At 43.6% G+C, this 21,009-nt stretch overlaps 1 protein-coding gene and 1 pseudogene across 2 annotated transcripts in view; both read left to right on the plus strand.

The window, feature by feature from the left end:
- LOC146194575 (uncharacterized) overlaps positions 1-13,801 on the plus strand; it is a 47,115-nt gene extending 33,314 nt beyond the window's left edge. The window contains exons 2-6 of the mRNA XM_084596589.1: positions 1,951-2,051; positions 5,346-5,439; positions 6,390-6,551; positions 8,878-9,028; positions 13,698-13,801. Coding sequence (XP_084452715.1) covers positions 5,419-5,439; positions 6,390-6,551; positions 8,878-9,028; positions 13,698-13,801 — 438 coding nt within the window. The 5' untranslated portion in view covers positions 1,951-2,051; positions 5,346-5,418. The remainder of the gene's footprint in view (positions 1-1,950; positions 2,052-5,345; positions 5,440-6,389; positions 6,552-8,877; positions 9,029-13,697) is intronic.
- The window catches only part of LOC146194577 (uncharacterized), a 41,913-nt pseudogene continuing 33,672 nt past the window's right edge, over positions 12,769-21,009 (plus strand). Inside the window, exon 1 of the transcript XR_014705886.1 lies at positions 12,769-12,898. The product of XR_014705886.1 is annotated as an uncharacterized LOC146194577 (transcript). The remainder of the gene's footprint in view (positions 12,899-21,009) is intronic.

A 21,009-nucleotide genomic window follows, 5' to 3' on the forward strand; every position in this document is an offset into this window, starting at 1 on the left:
CCCCGGTCCTCTTGCATGCGAGGCGGATGTTCTACCGCTACGCCACCGCTGCATTGTGAAGAAAGATGCTAACCGTGAAATATATGAACAAACATAAGTAAAAAATTTTTGATGTGCACAGTGTCATATATAGCCTTCGCACCAAACATGAAAACAAAGCACAAAAAACAGACGTAAACAACGAAATAAGCGAGCAAGAAAGAATGTTAAAACGTTGACTTTTTCAATGTGGTATGAAAGGTAAAGCAAGGTACTCTACGGATAATTCACCACAATCTTGCTACCGTAACCGTCGTCCGAATCATCAGCCTCCCTTAGCCAGCCATGTAGCAACATGTGTCTTAATTCCTTGCCGGTCCACATTTGGCAGGCCGTCTCGCGGGCAGTTTACTCGACTTTTGTGTTCTCAATGGATAATAAAAAGCACGTCTTATTGTGATCGAGTCACTCTAAAAACTGTAAATAATACACTCCTGTACAATTACTACGCCTAAAGTCAAACAACGTGGTCAAAACTGCAAACTGGAACTGTAACAGGAGGTGCCCATCCTGTATATTTTTTTCGAGCTCGTCCTCTTCAAAGTGGCTTTAAAAATGCATATAACACTAAATCTGATAATTGACGCTAATTTAAATTGGTGCAAAAGGATACTTCGAAAAAAATTATCGTTATTCAACGTGCTTAAAGAAACGTTTTCATAAAAATGTTGCTGTACATTACCAAGCCTCGCACTTTTCCAAATAATGCGCAGGCTACAACAGACGCACAGGCAGAAAGCCGAGTAAAAATTTGACTAGCATAATGTATGTTCATTGCATGTTTACAAGTGCCACAACATATTTACACATTTGGATCCGTGACAGAATAACAACCACGACCGGAAATGAACGTTCAACTAGAAGATCGGGTTATAAGAACAGCGTAGTGAAAATATACCTGACATCATAGCATCCGTTACACCCTTTAAGAATAGTATTGTGCAGATATGTAGAAATCTATATAAAAAAAAATCTGCTAGAAGCATTGGCATGAGAGCCTCAAGATATCTACGAGAGTTCGGTGAAAATTCCAGTGCTTTGAGTGGCACCAACAGAACAGCCGCGCTCCCAGAGGAAATACCATGTGCCTTCAGAGGCAAATAAAGACCATTTAACATTTGTTTTGTCTGTGTTCAACTGCCCCAAATGATAACTTTACTGTCTATGTAGAACTGACTTGACCTTCTCGGAGAAATAAACACCAGTGCTTGCCAAGATAATACACACCAGGCGTGCAACGTTGATTCTTAACTTGTGCTACAACAATCCGCGACCAAAAAGCATCTTCGCTCAATTCCACAATCATAGCACTACGCGCATAGGGAAGCAATGCTTGAAAAGAAAAACACCTTTGCTCGCCCCCGTACGTTTTCGCGTACCTAACGTTATTCTTAATTATTGTAAAATATACGTTGATAAGACTAAACCCTCTTGCAGCTTACTTCGCCGATATATAAGTTGTCCGTTGCTCTTCGTCTATCTCGTTTTACTTGGGCTTCTCAGTTCGCTCTGAGTCCCGGGAGAACCGAAAACAACGTAGGTTTTTACGGGTTCACCGGTGCATATCGGCATAACAAAAGCTCGTCCTGCTCGCTCGGTGGACTTGACAAGCTCGTAAGTACTGCGGTCTAACATTGTCAAACAAGTAGGACCACCTGCGAGTCATCCGCAGCCACTGTGCCTCGAACACGCAAGTTTAGCTGCTTGTACCAAGTAACATCGAGGCACCCTACGAGGAAGGTATCGGTAAAATTTGTTTCGTCCTAATGTTTCGGCGTCATAGGTTGTCCCCCCTTTCTCGTGGCAAGGTCGCCCGTGTAACAGTGAGAGCGACAACTGAAAACATTTCGTAGTTAAAAAAGGGTCAAAACCATCACCTCCATTTCTCACCGTTCTTTTTCTTTTTTTCAGATACCACTCGTTGCTGACGTCACGCTCGCAGACACCGGAACACAAGTGACTGGAATCACCGACATCTTGCTATCGTCTGTGAGGAAGAATTTGAACTGTTCGTAAGTAAAGGGGCTGCACCTGCCAGCCGGCAAGCTCTGCTTAACGATAACGAAATACAAACACCTGCCAAGAGAAAGCAATTCAGCAAAAAAATTTGTTCGTCCATCTGGTAACTTTTAATCACCGATATCGTGACAGCAACACGTTACTCTCTCTCGCTGGGTAAAATTACTTGGCGTCTTAATATATACTCCGGTCGCAAAACATTGGAGGCGAGATGGAAACTACACGAGCAAGACTAACAACACTCAGTTCTGTGTGTTCGCACACTAGGGTTAGCTTTCATCCTACTATGAATATTGTGTGAAATATTGTTCAAAATATTTGGGTCTTCAGCCAGAAACGTTTCTCACTTAGCTTTAGCAGTCTTCGAGACTCTGCCAGCGGGTAAGTTTTCGTTTTATTTATTTATTTATTTATTTATTTATTTATTTATTTATTTATTTATTTATTTATTTATTTATTTATTTATTTATTTATTTATTTATTTATTTCAACTGCCAGCCCGAGGGTCAGGCCTTCAGCACGAGTGGGCGGTACATTGCAAAACAATTTAGAGCAATACATTGTACATTGAGTAGAGCAAAGGATGGCAATATAATTCAACACGTACAAAGCAAAAAATTAATAATAAACATTTATGACAATGTGAAACACTGCTTTGTGTTATAGAATGCATTCAGAAAAAAAAGACACGGTAGAACTCTCAGCCACACTTGCAGGTAGATAGCTCCAGGTACGGATCGTTCGAGGGAAAAATTAACCATTAAACACATTTGTTTTACATAAAAACTTGGTTAGTTTCTTTGCATGAAGAGAACGGGTTTGACGCTGATTTACTGACTGAAAATATGCATTACTATTTATTCCATGCTGGTTATGGCGTATCCGGGTAATTAATCTGTTCGGTGGTAGCACCTGACAACCATTGGGTTCCTTGCAAGGCGTATAGTAACCGTGTCAGAGAAACATAACGTGTGATAAATGCGTCCATTCAAAGAAATATTTACAAAGTTTAAAATACGATTGGACCTAACTTGACGAGCGGTAGCTAGGTTTATCAAGGTTAATGAAGGGGAAAATGTGTGCTGCAGAGTGGATACGATTACGCGAACCGTGTGTTCAAAGTACAACACGCAATTCGATGGACCCTCGTTCCGCAGGGTCGCGAGGTATTGTCAACCCTTCTCTTCGTTACGCCAACATCGGCTGGATGCACTTTCAAACGTCTCAGCATGGCAGCGAATTAGGTCATTAGACTGCATATGCCGATAATGCAAAGAAGAAAACCGGTTTTCTAAATTGCCTGATCATGACAAAGAGTTCTGTTCTGCGGCGGTGCCAATACTGCATTGTGTTCTGCACACTTTTTATGAAACCTAGATCTTGATTAAAGATTCGCTCAACTATGCTTCGATTATAGAGATCAGCTGGTTTTAATCACCAAGCATTGTCGTTGAGCATACCAAGGTTAAATGAAGGTCAAACCAAGGCATGTAATGGTGGTCGCTCGAATTTTGTATTGAGTAGAGCTACCAGGCTGATAATATCAAACAATTCAATTATTTTGGTAGATATTTAGGACATTTCGTTGCATTAAATTGGTTGAAGGAGTCGCGTTCCAGTAAAGAACGGTTGAGATTGCGGCGTCGTCACCACGCAAAAATAGAAAACTGGGGAATTTATTTTATATATAAACAAATATTTCAGATGACGAAATAACGTTTTTCAGAAACAGGCTATTCTGGCCCGATCTGGTTTCAAGGATAGCAGTGCGTTAAAGCAAAGAAGCCGAGCGACAGCACCGCCTACTGAAGCTTTCTCTATTATTGCTAAAGCAATACTACTTTCACATTCAAGCCTTTGCGGTGCGACGGCGGTGCACATGAAATGACCTTTCGCATGACCTCTGTGTGACGTAACGCCTCAAAGCTGGGCGACCAACTCGCGCCGTCCGTGAGAGACGGCGGTGCGCATGAACGGCGGCCTAACTCCCGCTCTCTCCACCAGGAGCGCCACAGGTGTTATGACGTCACGCCTCAAAGCTGGGCGACCAACTCGCGCCGTATGGCGGTGCGCGTGAACCGCGGCCTAACTCCCGCTCTCTCCACCAGGAGCGCCACAGGTGTTATGACGTCACGCCTCAAAGCTCGTCGACCAACTCGCGCCGTCCGTGAGAGACGGCGGTGCGCAGGAACGGCGGCCTAACTCCCGCTCTCTCCGCCAGGAGCGCCACAGGTGTTGCGACGTTATACAGCTATATGACAGTAGCATTGATAATGACGGTACATTTAGTTCATAATAATAATGAGAGCGAACGTAATGCACCGTATGCAGCACCATAACTCCAGCTTTCGCATTTCTGCAGTGTAGATTCCACAATGCTCTCAAGTTTTTTCCTGTCCTTACCTTCGGCTACGATTATTGCGGACAAATAGACTCGACCAGAGCAGTTTCATTCTACGACGCGGTTAAACAGTGTATTAATTGAACAGGCCTGGTCTTGCTGTAGAGATTGACTTTTCTGAAAAGACGATTTGTGAATGGGCCAGCTGCTAGCCAGCTCAATAACAATACTCATTTCATCGGAACTCTGATGTGAGGACACGATTCTGCCGACGTAGGTGCACAGCTTGCTATCAATGTAAATAAGTAATTCCAAATGTTGGTACGGTCAGAAATGGTGGAACATTGAAGGACGAGGAACACGTAAGCGACGATAACTTCTATTCTCCTATATATTTCCTGTCTCTATTTTTATGTATTTGCCGCACTGCTTACATTTTTTACTTTGAATGGAAAGTACAATGTCGAACTGCGTTTCAGGAGATGCATAATTATTATGGCTAAATTGAGAGGCTGTGAAGTTAGTCAAACGTTTTCCTTTTCTTTTTTTCGTAGCCTATGAACTCTTTACCTTCTACTACACTTTCCAGAACTCTCCGAAATGAAGAACGTAACAAGACATTTTTCCTTTTTGTTTTCAAAATTTGGTGCGGCGACAAGAAAAAAATTTCATGGAAGCGCATTCCTCTGTATCTAATGTTTTTAGATTTCAGTTTCAGCTGCAGTTGTTGAAACTACAAACATTTCGCGGCTAGCAAGAGAATTGTTTTTTACTCATTGTTCTTGTCAGACGTCAGTTACGCAAACCGCTCATTAACATATTCACTTCTATTCTTCCTTTTTCAAGACAACACAAGATCAATGCGACTCTCTTGCTACTCGTAATTAGGGTGGCTTAAACTGCCTTTTTGAAACAGTCACGCTACTCTTTCTCACACCTCTTACAGCTACAGCTACCGTCTGCCATCAGTACTTACTTACGGAACACTGGCGTCGAATGGCACGTGGAATGCTGGATTGATGGCTGACATTGCTAATAATGTGAGTGACCTTTTTTGTTCTTTATTCCTAATTTCGAACATCCGAAAGTGAGCCTGAGGGGTGACGCTTCCTCTAATATTGAGCTGAGAGCGCCAATGAATTTTTGCGGATCAAAATGTCGCAGAAATTTATCGCACCCGCAGTCTGGAGTTCTTAGTATTACTCCCGCCCTATTAACACCCTCAATCACCTCGCTTTCCCACGCCCGTACTAATCGCATTGAACGCTGTGGTGATCTGGAGTATTCCCTTTTCTCCTCTCGGACGCCCCTCCCGTCTGCCAGTTATCTCAATTTCTATAACAACCATTGTTTAGCTATTCTGACCAGCTAGCTGACTGACTATTTTAATCATAGCCAAGTGCTAAAATAAGATCAAGTTTCATCTATGTACCTTGTCGTAGAGTTGCCTAGAGTAGTTGACAGCAATGATTGTCATAATACACTCAAAACAACTTATTTAATTCAAACTTACGTAGGAGCACACTTACAATTAACTTGCTAAACTTATGTGAAACTTATGCAAACGGAATAGAATACTGAAAGAGGTGGGGAAGCCCTGAGGTATGGATCAACAATGTCTACGTTCAGGTCACCATAGTCAATCATTCGTATAGACAACTAGGATTGCATCTTTTCTTGAGCTCTATATGCTAAAGAATCGTCTGCATGATATATATTTCCTTTACAAGCGTTTTCCTTCAATTGTGTCACGCTTGAAAGTGAAGGGAGCGTTGGCTTCCAGTGGGCAGTCTTTTTTCTGTCACACAAGAGCAATGTTATTAAAAAAAAAAATGTAACACCTCGCATTCCCCCTTACCCCCTTTACTTCCTGAAATCTAGTCAAACAAATGAGTCAGCCTGCTGCGCTTTGACTTCCCTGTATACAAAGGGTGCCGTGAATTATTAAGACTGAATAGTAAAGTATCGCTATAACTGTCTTTCGTTGTAGCTCGTGGACATGACGTTCCCAAGTGTCCCGAGGGGTGCTGACGAGGACGCTCTTGCCGACCCCACGCCGCCGATTTTCACAGCGTCGATAGGCATCCTGGCAGGTAGAACCAGGATTCGGGACACCAACGTTACCGGCTACTTGCTGACGTTTGATATACAAGTAAGCAGCGGTGCGTTCTTTCCTCAGTCATTCCAAAGGTCGCACAAGGTTTCTCAATATCTTCCCGTTCGAACTCTTTCAAAACAGATGTTTAAAAATGCAAATACGCACTTTGTAACTCAATGTTTTATTGCGAAAGCAATACTACTTTCCCTTTCAAGCCTTTGCGGTGCGACGGCGGTGCACATGAGATGACCTTTCGCATGGCCTCTGTGTGACGTCACGCCTCAAAGCTGGGCGACCAACTCGCGCCGTCCGTGAGAGACGGCGGTGCGCATGAACGGCGACCTAACTCCCGCTCTCTCCGCCAGGAGCGCCACAGGTGTTGCGACGTTATACAGCTGTATGACAGTAGCATTGATAATAATGATGAGATCAAACGTAATGCACCGTATGCAGCACCAAAACTCCAGCTTTCGCATTTCTGCAGTGTAGATTCCATAGTGCTCTCAATTGTTTTCCTTGACCCTATTTCTTTGCCGTAAATACAGGATAGGTTGTGGCGCCTAGGACATCAAGAAGTGGTTTAACATAGCACTCCATTGTCATAGAGTCATTTGGCAGCTTAATCACACACTTACGCTTCAAACTTAGATTCCTTGGTTCTTTGAAATGTTGAGTCAGTTACTCCTTTGAACATGTGCAGAGAGGCATAAAGTCAAAGCACATATGTTATCTATTCATTGTCATATATATTGCCAACGACACACGCAACTACATATGAAATCTAGCACATGCTAGCATATACGATATGCTACCGTGAAAATTATGGCCACCAACAAGACATGCTTGAGAAATTTTGTTTTTTGATCAGATGTCAACAATTGATTCCTGTAAGCAAGTATTCACGCTGCATCGTTCAAATAGACCTCCAAAGAGTGTACCCTTGCCCTTTTGAAGTCACTGCAAGTGTCAGTAAATTTAACAGGTAGAAAGAAACAGAAAAATTATTGAAATGCAGAGGGATAAGCAGGAGACGACTCGTAGCGTTACCGTACAGGTGGGAAAAGAAACGAAAGGGGTGAAGCAAGGAGAAGGGAATGTGAGATCGTTTTTTTTTTTTTTTTTCTTTTCACATTTTTGTAGGCCCCTAAATATAGGTGCACAGGACAGGCTCTGAAAGTTCATAGCCTTGAGCTACACGCTGATTCGTTCGGGTGCTTCAAAATCGCATTCACAGCTTCTTATGAGTTAGACTAAGGAACCAGAATCGTGGCTTCCCTAAAACCCCCAGTATCCAAACGGCAAAGCGTCGCATTCCAGGAGGACACACTCGCGCTAAAATCGAGGACACTCACAATTACCAGGTTCCTCATCGTCTCATCTCACCCACAGCTCTAGTACGCTGAAGTCTGCCATTGCGATGAGGTGAAAATTGACATTTCTAACCGCCGCTCCCAATCGCATGCAACACTACGGGACAGCGTCGCGGAGGGAGAGGAGATGGCCTCTTGCTGGTCACTTCAAATGAGGTGGCTCAAGTATTCGGGAACAGACCATGACGCTGAAGTCATCTTTCGGACAACCTCTCGCACATGTCTTGCTGCATCGGCTCTTGGCAGTGGTACCCAAACAAATAGCACAAATTGAAAGAGTTGCCCTGATGACCTCGCACACTTTATCATAGCGCTGTTATGTTGTGATGCCAACGGTCTCTATATGCAATCGGCCGGCAAGAGAGGTGAAAAGGACACCGAGTACCGAATGGCCGAAGAGTATATTCAGAATACACGTGTGTGACGAGGTACAGAGCAAGTGACAGCACACTTGCTTGAACAATGCGTGAATGCATACGGATCTAGGTATGTCTGACAATAACTTAACGTATAATCGAATAGACGATATAGAACTCTATCATCGCATAAAATTCTTCATTGACACGAAAGGGTAGAATATAAATTGGGCCGTAATCTTTGTCCTCAGAGGAAGTGGAAAGCCAAGCGCAATGTTCTCAGAGACGCGTGCATTTAGTTACACGTTTTGCGTGATCATAACTGTCAGTGAAATGTGTAGCCAAACAATGTGCAGTGAAACGAGCTGTGTGCCGTCATTCTGTCTGTTCGCTCTTTCTTGTTCACATGTTAGTATTTAGACGGCAGAACTGCAATTGGTTGTCTCAGCATCGAGAAACAATATCATTCATATCGCAAGTCGTTACTCTTCTTACGCTAACAAAGTGACAACTAAGCTTAATAGTTGAGTTTATCGGGTCATGTTGGCTGAGTAGACTTTCTGTAACTCTTCGTGGTACCGTTTTATGTTACGAAAAAATTAAACACTTGCTTTCTCTAATCTCTCTCTTGTGATCTGCTCTCCTCTTTCCTAGGTGTGGGCTCTGCTGTTGTTTTTCCTGGCTTTACTAAGTACCGTCTTCACATTCCTGGATGTAGCATCCCGCCGGATGCGCGGAGAAAATGCAGCCGCCGAGTGCTGGAGTCGGCACTTCTGGATGCTCTTCGGGAACATGTTATGCGAACGTAAGGTCTAAATGGGCATTTCACTGTTGATCTAATGGCGGCCACTCTGATCTTCTACGGACTGAAATTACTTGCGAATGTAATCGCTCTTCCAATTACTTGTTAATGCGATATGGAGCTCTGCGAATATGAACACTAAGTAGTACTGTGGCCTGTCAGCGACAATAGAAAACAGAAGACCCACAGGGTCGACCATCGGTGCCGGCTTGCTTGACCGGAGCTGAAAAACAGCAGGAGGTTCGTAGTGCGTCAAGTCAGCCTTGGTATAGTCGAGAGAAAGAGTTGGTCTCTCCTGCACCCCTACTATATCAGCGGGTTGCAAAGAAAGCAGTGAAGTTTGTCGAAAATCAAGCTTAGCACAGAACCCACGTCTATCTCGTTCTGTTAGTTTTTTTTTTATTCCTTTCTACAAGTTTTTGGCTGCTTTAAATTTCCACCAAGCACCTGGCACTTCAAAGAGTACTAGTTAAGAATGTTCCGACAAAACTCAAGTTCGATTAGCTTTTAGGGCGAAAGCCTTAAATCACTATGTTAAAAGTCGTGTCGTGAGGGTCCTTTCCCGAAGTCAACTAATGGAAAGCGTTGGATTGTTGTCGCGACAGACTACTTGACCCGATATGCTGAGACCGCGTCGCTCACAAATGAAACTGCCACCGAAGTCGCAGAGTTTTTTGTTCACGACATCGTGTTGCGTCATGGCGCTCCGGCTGTTATCATTACCGACCGCGGGGCAGCTTTTACGGCCCGCCTGACTAAGGCTGTACTGAACCTTACACACACTAGCCATAGACGGGCCACGGCATACCACCCACAAACTAATGACTTGGTGGAAAGGCTAAACAGAACTCTGGCCGACATGCTGTCTATGTACGTGGATATAGAGCATAAGAGCTGGGATCCAATCCTCCCATATGCCACGTTCGCATATAATACGGCACTTCAGGAGACGACGCGGCTCACACCCTTCGAGCTTGTCTTCGGCCGTCGAGTGACCACTCCACTGGATACAATGCTGCCCGTATACACCGACGACGAACATGAGCTTGACCTTGACATCGCTAGTTTTACCTAGCGTGCGGAAGAAGCACGGCAGCTGGCAAGGCAGCGCATATACCTACAACAGCAACTAGACGCTGACCGTTACAACAAGGGACGGCGCTTCGCTGCCTACGAGCCTGGAGACTGTCTGGATTTGGACGCCCGTTCGTCATCGTGGGCTCTCTGAAAAATTGCTGCGTCGGTACTTCGGCCCATACCGTGTCCTCCGCCGCCTCAGCGACGTTACTTACGAAGTTGAATCCGCGACCCAAGATCCCTCAAGCCGCAGACGGCGCAAGTTCACTGATGTTGTGCACGTCGTCCGGATGAAACCCTACCACGATCGCCCCGCTGACTATTCTTGAGACTGATGGTGCCCCGTTTTGTGTTTTGGTATCCCACACCGACCTAGCATAACATCTGTCAGCTCATCGCATCAAGCAGCATTTGCAGCATCTAGGCGATGCTGCCAAGAAGGGGGGCAATGACACATGCCATTCATAGATGACGAAGATTTGAACGGGCGATTCGAAAAAGACGACGAAGCAATACGGTGCTGCGCTTTTGTGCTGCCTTGACTGGCTGTTGGTGTTCTTCGGTGCCAGAGTGCCAGAGAGCCTTCTCTGTAACGTTACGTTACAATATTATCATACAGCGCGTTCCACTTATTGTAACATTGCAACAGTTCATTCGCATATTAATTCATTATTTACGCCCCAGTTAGTTACTTTGCTGACCAGACTTTACTAAGCCATAATTTAACGGAGATTTTTTTAGGCAAAAAATCAGGAATGATGTTTAAACCCTAAAGACAGCATTACGAAGAATGTCGCTTTTTGTTGTTTTTTGCTCCCTTCAGCGTTTTCTTCTTGGCTTACAACTCCTCTATCAGGCCTAAACTTGAGTACGTGGCTATTACTTGGCCATGTGCGCTACAAAAGATATAAAGGAATACGAACTGTGCAATTCATTTAAATGAATTAAAAATAGTGATCTCCAACCTTATTCGCTCAAAACTAAATTTCTGAAAAACTAAGAAAAGTAAATATTTATAATTCAAAGGTTTTGCGTAAGGGTGCGGCGATAAAGTAGTCCTATCTTGTATACAAGGGACTCAGTATCTGCTGTGGAGGATTAAACTTCTCAGTCGCATGCAACAAACGTCATGGAAAGTAAACTTATTAACTAAGAAGTAGTGAATAGAATCATCGTCCTTAACAAATAAGCCACAATATACAGAAAAACCACAATAAACACTACGTAAATTTGCTTCCAATAGAGAATCAGCCGGGTAATCTCAATATAAGCATTGCTCAACTCTGACATACGGCTGTTCTAATGGGACACATCATATTTAGGATCCAAAAACAGCAATAAGCTAATCACCCAGTCTCCATAAATCAGTGTTTGACATTGTGCTCCCTTCGCTTTATACCAACGCATCGCAGTCTTCTCAAGGCACCGCCGAACGCAAAGTTTGGAGCATGATCCGCCGTGACAAGACCGACCTATTCGGCCTTCTTCATTACCCAGAAGAAATGCTCCGCGAGGTACTCCATGAGAAAGCGGTAATCATACACGGCTGATTGCTTTCTCATACCGAGGTACATTCTTTTTAACTATTGGTCTGAATTGAATTTTTCGTTTCTGAACCACACTTAAATTGAAAACCTTTAAATTAATCCTGTGTTCATCCGTGAGAATAAACATTAATCTAAAAGGCAAGAGAAACATTTTTTGCTTCTCAGTCTAAGGCGAGTGCACCCTTTCTTGCCTCCACTGAATTTTCACGCGAGACAGCATGTCCTCGCATGGCAAAAGGTGCAAAACCCCTGGAAAAAGATTATCTCCTATTGTAACTGCATAAATGCAGTGGTTGAAGAACATCCTACTAGTAAGTGAAAGAAAGAAGCCGCAGAACAGAAAATGCCGAATATTATAGTTACAGTTTATAGTTATATATTATAGGTTATAGTTTACGCAGTTTAGTTTTATTTGCCATTATTTAAACTTATTTCACAACATCCAGACACTACTAGAAACATAGAGCTGGTTAACCCCCTGGACATTGAGGATAGCCCTTTTCTTAACCTATGAGAGGCAAAGAGAGCACCGATTCAAACGACACGGCTCGAACCGCAGTATGCACAGAAGAATAGCTATGGTAAACGAGGATATCGAGCTTCGTATTATTTCAGTTGTTTTCCCTATTTGGTCGATAACTGGGCGATGCATCTCGTGCGCAGGTTTACAGGACGTGAAATCCTATTTTCATCGTGACGGCCTCATTTCAATGCATGAGAAGTGTGAATGTACTTCGACCTGCACAATACGAGTCCGTGTTACAGGCCCCATGGAGATCAGTCCTGACCTCTTCACTAGAGCTTTTCTCATTTTTCGTTAAGGCCCAGCGTAAATATATTCTGTATTGAGCTTTGGGACTTTAAGCCTCACTTATGCTACACTCAGTATATAGTGATGTGCTCACTATAAGAAGGACATTTTATATATCTGCTCGGTTTTCTTAGTCGTTCATTTTTCTTTTTTTTTTTACCATGCTTTGCATTTTGCTGGTTCTTTCCGCACATTGCAATTGTCGCACTCAGTGCGTGGAAAAATCACTTAGCCGTGTAATATCTGACTCGCAAAGCACTTTAACCACTTATAAATGGAAGCTGTTTTTCTTTTTCATTGACGACAGGCAGGCAACTTCTGCAGTCGTGGCCAAATGGGAGAATTTTACTTCGGAACTGAGAGCATGTATTCTTTGCTATTCGGAGCCTACATGAACCGTCTCATGAATGTGACACTTCGACAGCGCATCAAGAGAATGTGAGCCTCTCTCCTTGGTATATTCAAATGTTTTATTTAGTATTCCCAGTGCGAGCAACTACTTTCACTGTACTACAGTATTTTAGTTTTGCAAGATCTTTCAATCAAGAGACAATTGCTCCCTAGAGTGTGTATGTGGCTACGTCAAAATAAGAACTTCTTGGGGACGCAGTAATTTGCGCACACCAAATGAAACAAATAAAATCCTGCATTAAGACAACCTTAGTTATGGCAATAATTTGCGCGAGGAGTGCGGTGATAACTGAACGCCGCGCTAAATACTAAACAGAACGTACGCATGCTGGCCCTACTTAACGAATAAAGTGCAAGTACAGGCGCCTTTTGTCAAGAAATCACTATACGTGCACCCGCCGGAGCTGTTACATTCCGAATTCAGTCAAAAATTCCTGAACATAGATTGACAGCGTCCCTGCATCAATTTCTCGGCTGTTGTCGCAGCCAGTGATCTGACACTACTACAAACCAGGAGACATATAGTTTGTGTTCCAAATTATTTATGCACGCTTAACACATATCTGTACGTGGTACATGCATATTCACTATCCAGTAACCGAGCAAAGTAATGATATCACTTGCGTGGTTATGCGATTTGGTCCTCGCGCGCAGTAGATTACCTGCTATTCTTTCTTTCCCAGCACGACCGCATTGATGGAATCAGGAATCGTTCGCCAGAAGTATATTCTGGCTATCCCATCCTTGAATCGTTGCCACGTCGTCGAAGATCTTGCGTTGTGGGATATGATCTCAGTCTTCTATGTGTACTTCGCCTTCATCTCAGCAAGCATCCTCGTCTTCACGGCAGAGATGATCGCTGGCTACATCAGGCACCACGCAGATCGCCAACGACGCCTACCGCAAGTGAGGTGCCCAGCGCCTGTGTAGAGGCACTGCCTTTAGATACCTATTGTGCTGCATACACTGCGTGACAATTTCAAGTCGTTTTCAGCAATCCTGTTACCCGTAAGCAGGAACTGTTTAGAATTACACTGGGCGTGCTGTGCCCACTTCTATCACTGCTTTTTTGCACGCATAAAAAAAAGATCAGCTGGCGAAACGAATAAATAAATGAATTTTCCTGTTACTGATACGTTAATTATTCTTTAGCTTTTTTGAAGAGAATCTTCAATACACAATAGATAATATAGCCTCATTTCACAACGTCCAAACGCATGGCCGATTCGACATCTGTATTTGTAATGGGCACGCAGGTGGTTCAGCATGGTTATGACGTAATTAGCCATTGAAGCAACTTTAAAAATACAAAGGCCGTGACTACATCCAGTGTGTCATCATTGTCATAAAACCCTTATTGTATATTCCTCAGCGGGTCTTTAAGATAATAAATGAAATGATAACAGTTATGTTTGATTGCCGGAGAGACAGAAGACATGGAGTAAGCCGGTTCGAAGCAGAAAGAAAAACCTAGGTTTTTTTCAGGATTTAGCTTTGATTCCTTCTGTGTATATATGTAAAGCTATTCGCGAAGTCTTGGTAAATGATGCGACTACGAAGGTATGGCGAGGTAGGAAGAGACTGTGCATATATAGATACCAGTAACCAATCTAAGAGAAACATAGAAATGAAATGAAAATGAGAGAAACATGGTAATTAAAATGAAAATGTTCACTTGAACGGGTTACTTTCTCAAATCGTCTGCGTCGCTATGTGTGTATTCTTGCAGAGTTGTCGTTACTTCTGCCGACGCAGAAAAATATCTGCGTGGTTGGTGCGTACAAGAATGAAAGCAGAAATGGATTCAGCTGGCAAAGAAGTCCGGAAACGGGCTTGGCAAGCCCAGCTTGTAATGTAGCACTTCAATTTCATCCGACACCAAAATCATTCATCAGTCATTACATTCGCAGCGAAAACTTATTGGCCATGATCGAAAAAGCTTAAATCGGTTCGACCAAATGTCGACATTTTCCTGACTGATGTATATTTGTTCTAGAGTTCGTTGAATAAGATAGGAGAACCGACACTGTTTTCACTTGCAGTTAATGCTCGGGAGGGCTTTATACGCAAATATTACAAAGACTGTGCACCATCGCCTTGTGTTCAATATTCCGCTTACCGCATTTGACTTCTAAAATTATATCTATGCAGAAGGCGTTTTCAATGGAACCAAGTGTGCGCCTCTGGCAAACGCTCGCTCTGAAAGAAGTCAATTAATTCAGGCCAAAGCACTGTTTACCTCTTTGGCATATGCAGGACAAAACTAGCCTACTGAAATCCTGCTGGAATTGTTTACATTCCTCAGAACGTGCTTACTTATGTGCCCCGCTCAAAAAGTCGTCTTAGACGCTTCTGTGAATAAGTTAATAATATATCAGAACGTCATACACTTTCCCTCATTCGGGACACTTACGCCGCGAAATATTATCCCGTTTAAAGAAATATGCTGTGCCAAATGTTTTCTACTCACGTCAATAAACAAAGCTTCCCCTAATTAGTGGAAGAAGGGCAGAAGGGGGAGGGGAGGGGGGGGGGCGAATTTTGGCAGACAATACCGAGATTGCCTTTACTATGCAGGTGCTGAGAAGCTATAAAAACAGGATCATAAGCATGCGAAAGCCGCTCTCCGCTGGCACAGCTCTGTAGTAACAAAGACAGCAACCACTATAAGTTGTCATTTATGAATGGGGATTTCTTGTGGCGATCTTGAGTCATGATTTGACGCACGAGAAAAAAAAAAAACGTTTTGCATAGAACTATTCTTAAGTATAATTTTGCAATTCCGAACTCAAAGCAATAAATGTGTTCTGTATATAATAGTTATGGTTAACCTTATTAAGCTGCCCCAAAAATAACAGAAACAACGCATACTTTTCAAGAACACACTGAGAGGCATTCAGGGACTTCACCCCTGTAAAACCCAGCAAGAAAAACTTCGTGATTGAGGCTAGAAACGTGTGATCTTCAGACACCTTCATCGAGTATACAGCTCCTGGCAAATGGCACTGGCCCCTGATTGTGGCAAAGATGTTTCGTGTCAAACTTCATTGTAACCGTCCATACGTTACCGTCTTACAAAATAAGCCTCAGTCGCACAAGGAATTGAGCATTCAAGCCTATACTCTCTTCGGAATTGTATGTCACGTGTTACAAGAAATATACTACGTAAAGCAAGAGAAATAAGATGGTTTACGCGGTGTGAAGGAGCACTGAACAAGGGTAAATGGGGTACGCCTCAGTTCGCAGGTCGAGCCAACGTTTCAACAAGTGGACTTGTCTTCGTTCGTCTGGGCAAAGCGATCATCACTGGCAGGGGTTTAAATATGCTTTTGCTTCCGAAGAAGAAAAGCTGGGGAGGGGGAAAGTGGGTGAGAAGAAAGTAGGTCAAGGAGTGTACTACTTGTTCGTAATTACATTTGAACGGAAATAGCCTTAAAGGCCTCGTTTTCCAGAAAATATGGCACAGGCGTTGGGAGCAAAAAAAAAATCGCTGGCACTGCTCTGGCAGTCAGGTGGTAGTTAATTGGAAGGTTATATGGTTTTGCACTGACTGGTCAAAGTGATGTGTGCCGTCACGAGGCCACCTGGCATGTCCAAGTCGCCAGGCGGTGACAACTCGGGCTTCGACTTGAGATGGGAGAGAGAGAGTAAACTTCAATTGGAGGACGGAATTACGCGGCTGGTTCCCTTAGTCCAGGATTCCAGTTGGTTTGGTTGCCTCCCGGGTCCTGATGAGCAGCCTACGCTGCTCAAAGAGAGCCGTTTGGGCCAGCTCCGCCTCCCATCCCGTTTGGCTGAGTGCTCGAGTTTTATATTTCTCTAATTGTTCTTTGCGATTCCATATGATTATGAATGACGTCAGAGACATCATTTAAATGTGAAGTTGAGCTTGAAATCCACCCTCCCGTGCACCATACCGAGTCATACAAGCCTCACCTAGACCGCGCAAGGCGCACTCGCACGGTTTGGTTAAAGAGGTGATTTAGTTCCGGCAACAAATGTCCCCGGAAAAAAAAAGGTCCCAGGAGGAGCTGACCCCAGAAAAAATGTATCCGGAACAAACGTCCCCAGAAAAAAAGCTCCTTTTGCAAAGTAGGAAAAAATGTCCCCAAATTGGTGAAGTCGTAGCGTAAGTCTTTCGTTTCCTAGGGCTCGCCTTCTCAGGGATAAATTACTTCGAAAAAAGATGTTTTGCCTAACGTAGTGTGAAAAACTGCCGCAAGGGAGCTTTTACGGATGAATTAACAAGAGGACACTAACGACGTTGCGCCTGTTTGCTTATTTGACCTCGTATCTCCTTTTACGATTTTAGCTTGAACCTGATTTGATTTTTTTGTTTCTCGAAGTCTTTTGTTGTTACACGTGCTCCTCAACGTTGCTATAAAGGCGTAGACGTTGATTGTACATGGCGAGTTGCAATGATGTAAGCTAACGCGGGACATTCACAACAACAAAGAAAGACGATGGCAGCGGAAAAGAGCGACTAAGGGCAAGTGCGTATCTGGATCATTGTGCGCTTCATCGACGTCACTGATCGAACTGCCGACTTGTAGTAAGAGTGTGTTCTTTCTTGACTTGACCTAGACTGCATGATCGAGGCATGATCTGGTACTCCGATGGTGGCCTCGTATTTGTAGTTCGTGCGCTGTTCACCCGCTTTGGCGGCCGACGCTGGAAATTGTGCTTCAGGTGGCCATCCTAATTTCCATATCACCACCGGCAATGCAGACCGTGCCCACCGGTCGGATACGGTTGACCTTATCACTGCAAGATCTGCGAGGGTGTTTCTGTAGCGCTTTGTCATCTTAGCGGTATACTCAAAGGTACTATAATCAGGCATCCAGAGGATCCAACCCCTATAGAAGGCGCACACCTATTATCAAAAGCAGCATAGAATGTAATAAACTGTTCACTTTGCTTTTTTGACAAGTGAGTTTTGGAAGGCTATGTCCTCTGGACAAAATTTCGCCTTGCGGACCTTTTCTCCGAGGAGCCGCTTCTTTAGGGACCTTTTTATCCGGAGCCGAATCTTCCGGGGACATTTTTACCCTGAAGGCCGCTGTCTTCGCCCCGGAAAGGGGAGGGTCCGCGAGGCGCAATCCGTACGACGAACAGCCACAAACAAAATTGGGTGAAGCGCTTTTACTTTGGCCAATCACAAAAAGAATAATCAAGTCGCTGCTTTAGCGGCAAATAAAAACAATTAAGGAAGGCCGCGAAAGTGTGAAGTTAACAATTTTCACCAGACACAAAAGTTGAAAGGAACAACACCATAATCAGGCACTCACCCCGAACGTCCAGAAACGGCGTCCAAACGCAGCAACGACGAAAAAACGCTCCGTCCAAGTACGCCTCGTCAAACGCTGTCCACGCCGGACGAAGCAAAAGCCCTGCCCCCCCTGTCACGCGGCCTGCTTATCGGGAAACCACTATCCCGACTTCCAACGCGCGGATTTCCTCTCACACGCATGTGCGCATGTGCTGCCGCGCCTGCTGCGCGGTTTAAGTGATCGCGTTGCCGCGGCCGAGGGCCGAAGGCCCGACAACCTAACCCAGATTTATGTAGAGTCGTCGTAACTTTGTATCTGTATGCTAGTCATTGTGTGTGGGATGATAGAGACCTATAGATAAAGAACTACTGATTATTCGAGTAGCAAAAAATTATGTACGCGATACGCAAGGGGTGTCGGCAAACGGATTGTCATCAACGCTATCGCGTCATACCCTTACAAGCGATGCTCAAGTGTCCCTCATTTTTTTTTTGCAACGCCCTAATAAACCGACTTTTGCAAGCGGTAGCGTTGCGAGTAGTTCGATTATTATTTTCTGAAACCACACACGCGCGCGCACACACAAACACCACTCACACACGCACGCGCACACATTTCTCACATAGAAAATAAAACAGCTTGTCACCAATGACCAATGCTACAGCGTTCAATGTTTGAAAGTTTCGTTTATTATTGAACAGAGCCAATGCAAAAATACAACGGCAGGGACCCAACAAACTGGTATTTAGCGGTCCCATGTAGGGAATGCTAACTTGAGAGTTGTATAGGTGAGTGAAGACTCCAACTAAACAACAAAATTTCGAACTATGCGAGGCTGCTTTCGTCGCAACAAAGCCACACACTGGACCGCTTCGGAGAACCACCGAGTGAGATCGTTTAATTAAGGGCTCTTTTTCCGACACCTACATCCAGTTTAGTACGAAAAGGTTTGAGGAAAAAAACTGAAGACAAAAAGACGTCCTAAACGCCATTTAGTTGCAGCTGCAAGACCAAGTGCATATGGAAAATCAGTAGTTAAGAAGAAGGAAGTTAGGACAAAAACAAATAAGCCTAGCAAATTATACAGGTAGCTTGTCATAATACAGGCAACATAAGGATCAAACACAAGATATGCCCTATATTCGTATAAAAGGTGACTTGTGCCACTAAACTCTCCCGCATACAAATGAGTCACAGCATTGGTACGACATAGCGTCACAAAGAAAAGCATAGCGCGAGAATTTGAAACACCCATCAAAGGTCACCGTAATTGTGACATCAGGTCATGAGCGGAATGAAATTTATTTCCATATGACATAAACAAGGGTAGAGGGGGGAAGCCTCAGTTCGCAAGCCGAGCCAACGTTTCGACCAGTGGACTTGTCTTCGTCTTGGCAGCGCGATCATCATTAGCGGGGGTTTCAAGAAGAGTTTGCTTCCCAAGAAGAAAAGCTAAGGAGGGGAGAGGGAGAAGGGTAGGGGAGAAAAAAAGTAGGTCAAGGAGTGAAAAGATGTTCCTCCTATTTGTTTTCCTTCGGTAAAAGAGAAACAGAATAATAACAGATCGAGTGAACCACACCTGTCATGTCCTGAAGAAAAAGGTTCAAGGGCCAACCAAAGTAGGAAGTAGTAAGAAGGAAACACGCTTGAAAAAACACCTGCAGCGTATGATGCATTTCCGGAATTCTGTTTCCAAATTTATTTCAGGGAAAACCACTCACATACCCTCGTTATTTATGATATTTTCATAAGGCAACATGGGTCAGAATCACTCCAATCGTTCGTCTCTCATCTTAATAATCATCACAGTAGCCATAAATTTACATGTTAGTCTTCGCAATTGAAAGTCGACTTTCAATTTTTTTAACCGACACCAAGTGGCCGGTGAAAAATGGAGAACTTAAACCTTCCTTGTATGGAAAGCCAATGGATAAACAACAATACCCTGTTTTCACCAGTCATCATCAAAGACATTGTAAGCAAGGAATATTTGTAGAACAGGCGACAAGGCTTAGACGAAGATGTAGCGATGATAATGAATACTTAAACGAACTCCATTCTATGAAAGCCGCACTATTTCAAAGATCCTGTCCCGGTAAATCTCTTAATATGACTCTCGAGAAAGCAACCACTTTAAACATCAACGCCATGCTAGCGAGACGACCAGAAGCCAATACTGAACACCAACCTTTTTTGTAACGAAATACTGCAGTTTCCTTCCAAACATAAACAATATTTAGCGGAAATACCACTCTATGCCAATTCGTAATGAACGCCTGACGAAAATATTACCGGAAGTACCACGGGTAACATTTCAAACGTAACAAAAACCCGAGAGATATTATAGTACATTCTAAACTCGACAACAAGCATTCAAAACAACCACATCCTTACTCTCGACACAGATGTAAGACGTGCAATCATTTACAAAAAGACACCACGGTCAAGAGTAATGCAAGCGGTTTCCCTTTTCACATAAAATCAAGTTTTGATTGCACATCCTGAAACGTTATCTCCTAGAATGCTCCTACTGTCACAAACAGTACATCGGAGAGACAGGGCAATCAATGAGCATAAGGCTAAATGGCCACCGGGAAGTCAAAGGTAAAAATCTCCCGAAAGCAGTTTCGCAGCATTTTAATCAGAAAGACCATAGGTTCGAAGAAATTTGATTATTTATTCTCCAGTCATGCTTTAAATCTTCTAGAGACAGAAAATATAGAGGCATACATATACAGTCCATAAACTTTAGAGCATTGGCACCAGCAGGAATATACGTCGAAAGGAACATTAGGATCCCTTAAATATATTCCCTCTATGCCACAACTAGTCGGAGAAAACCATTCCATAGATTGTTAATAGTACTGG

The sequence above is a fragment of the Amblyomma maculatum genome, chromosome 3, assembly GCF_055883805.1.
Source record: "Amblyomma maculatum isolate TAMU_Amacu chromosome 3, ASM5588380v1, whole genome shotgun sequence".
In the NCBI taxonomy this organism is placed as follows: Eukaryota; Metazoa; Arthropoda; class Arachnida; order Ixodida; family Ixodidae; genus Amblyomma; species Amblyomma maculatum.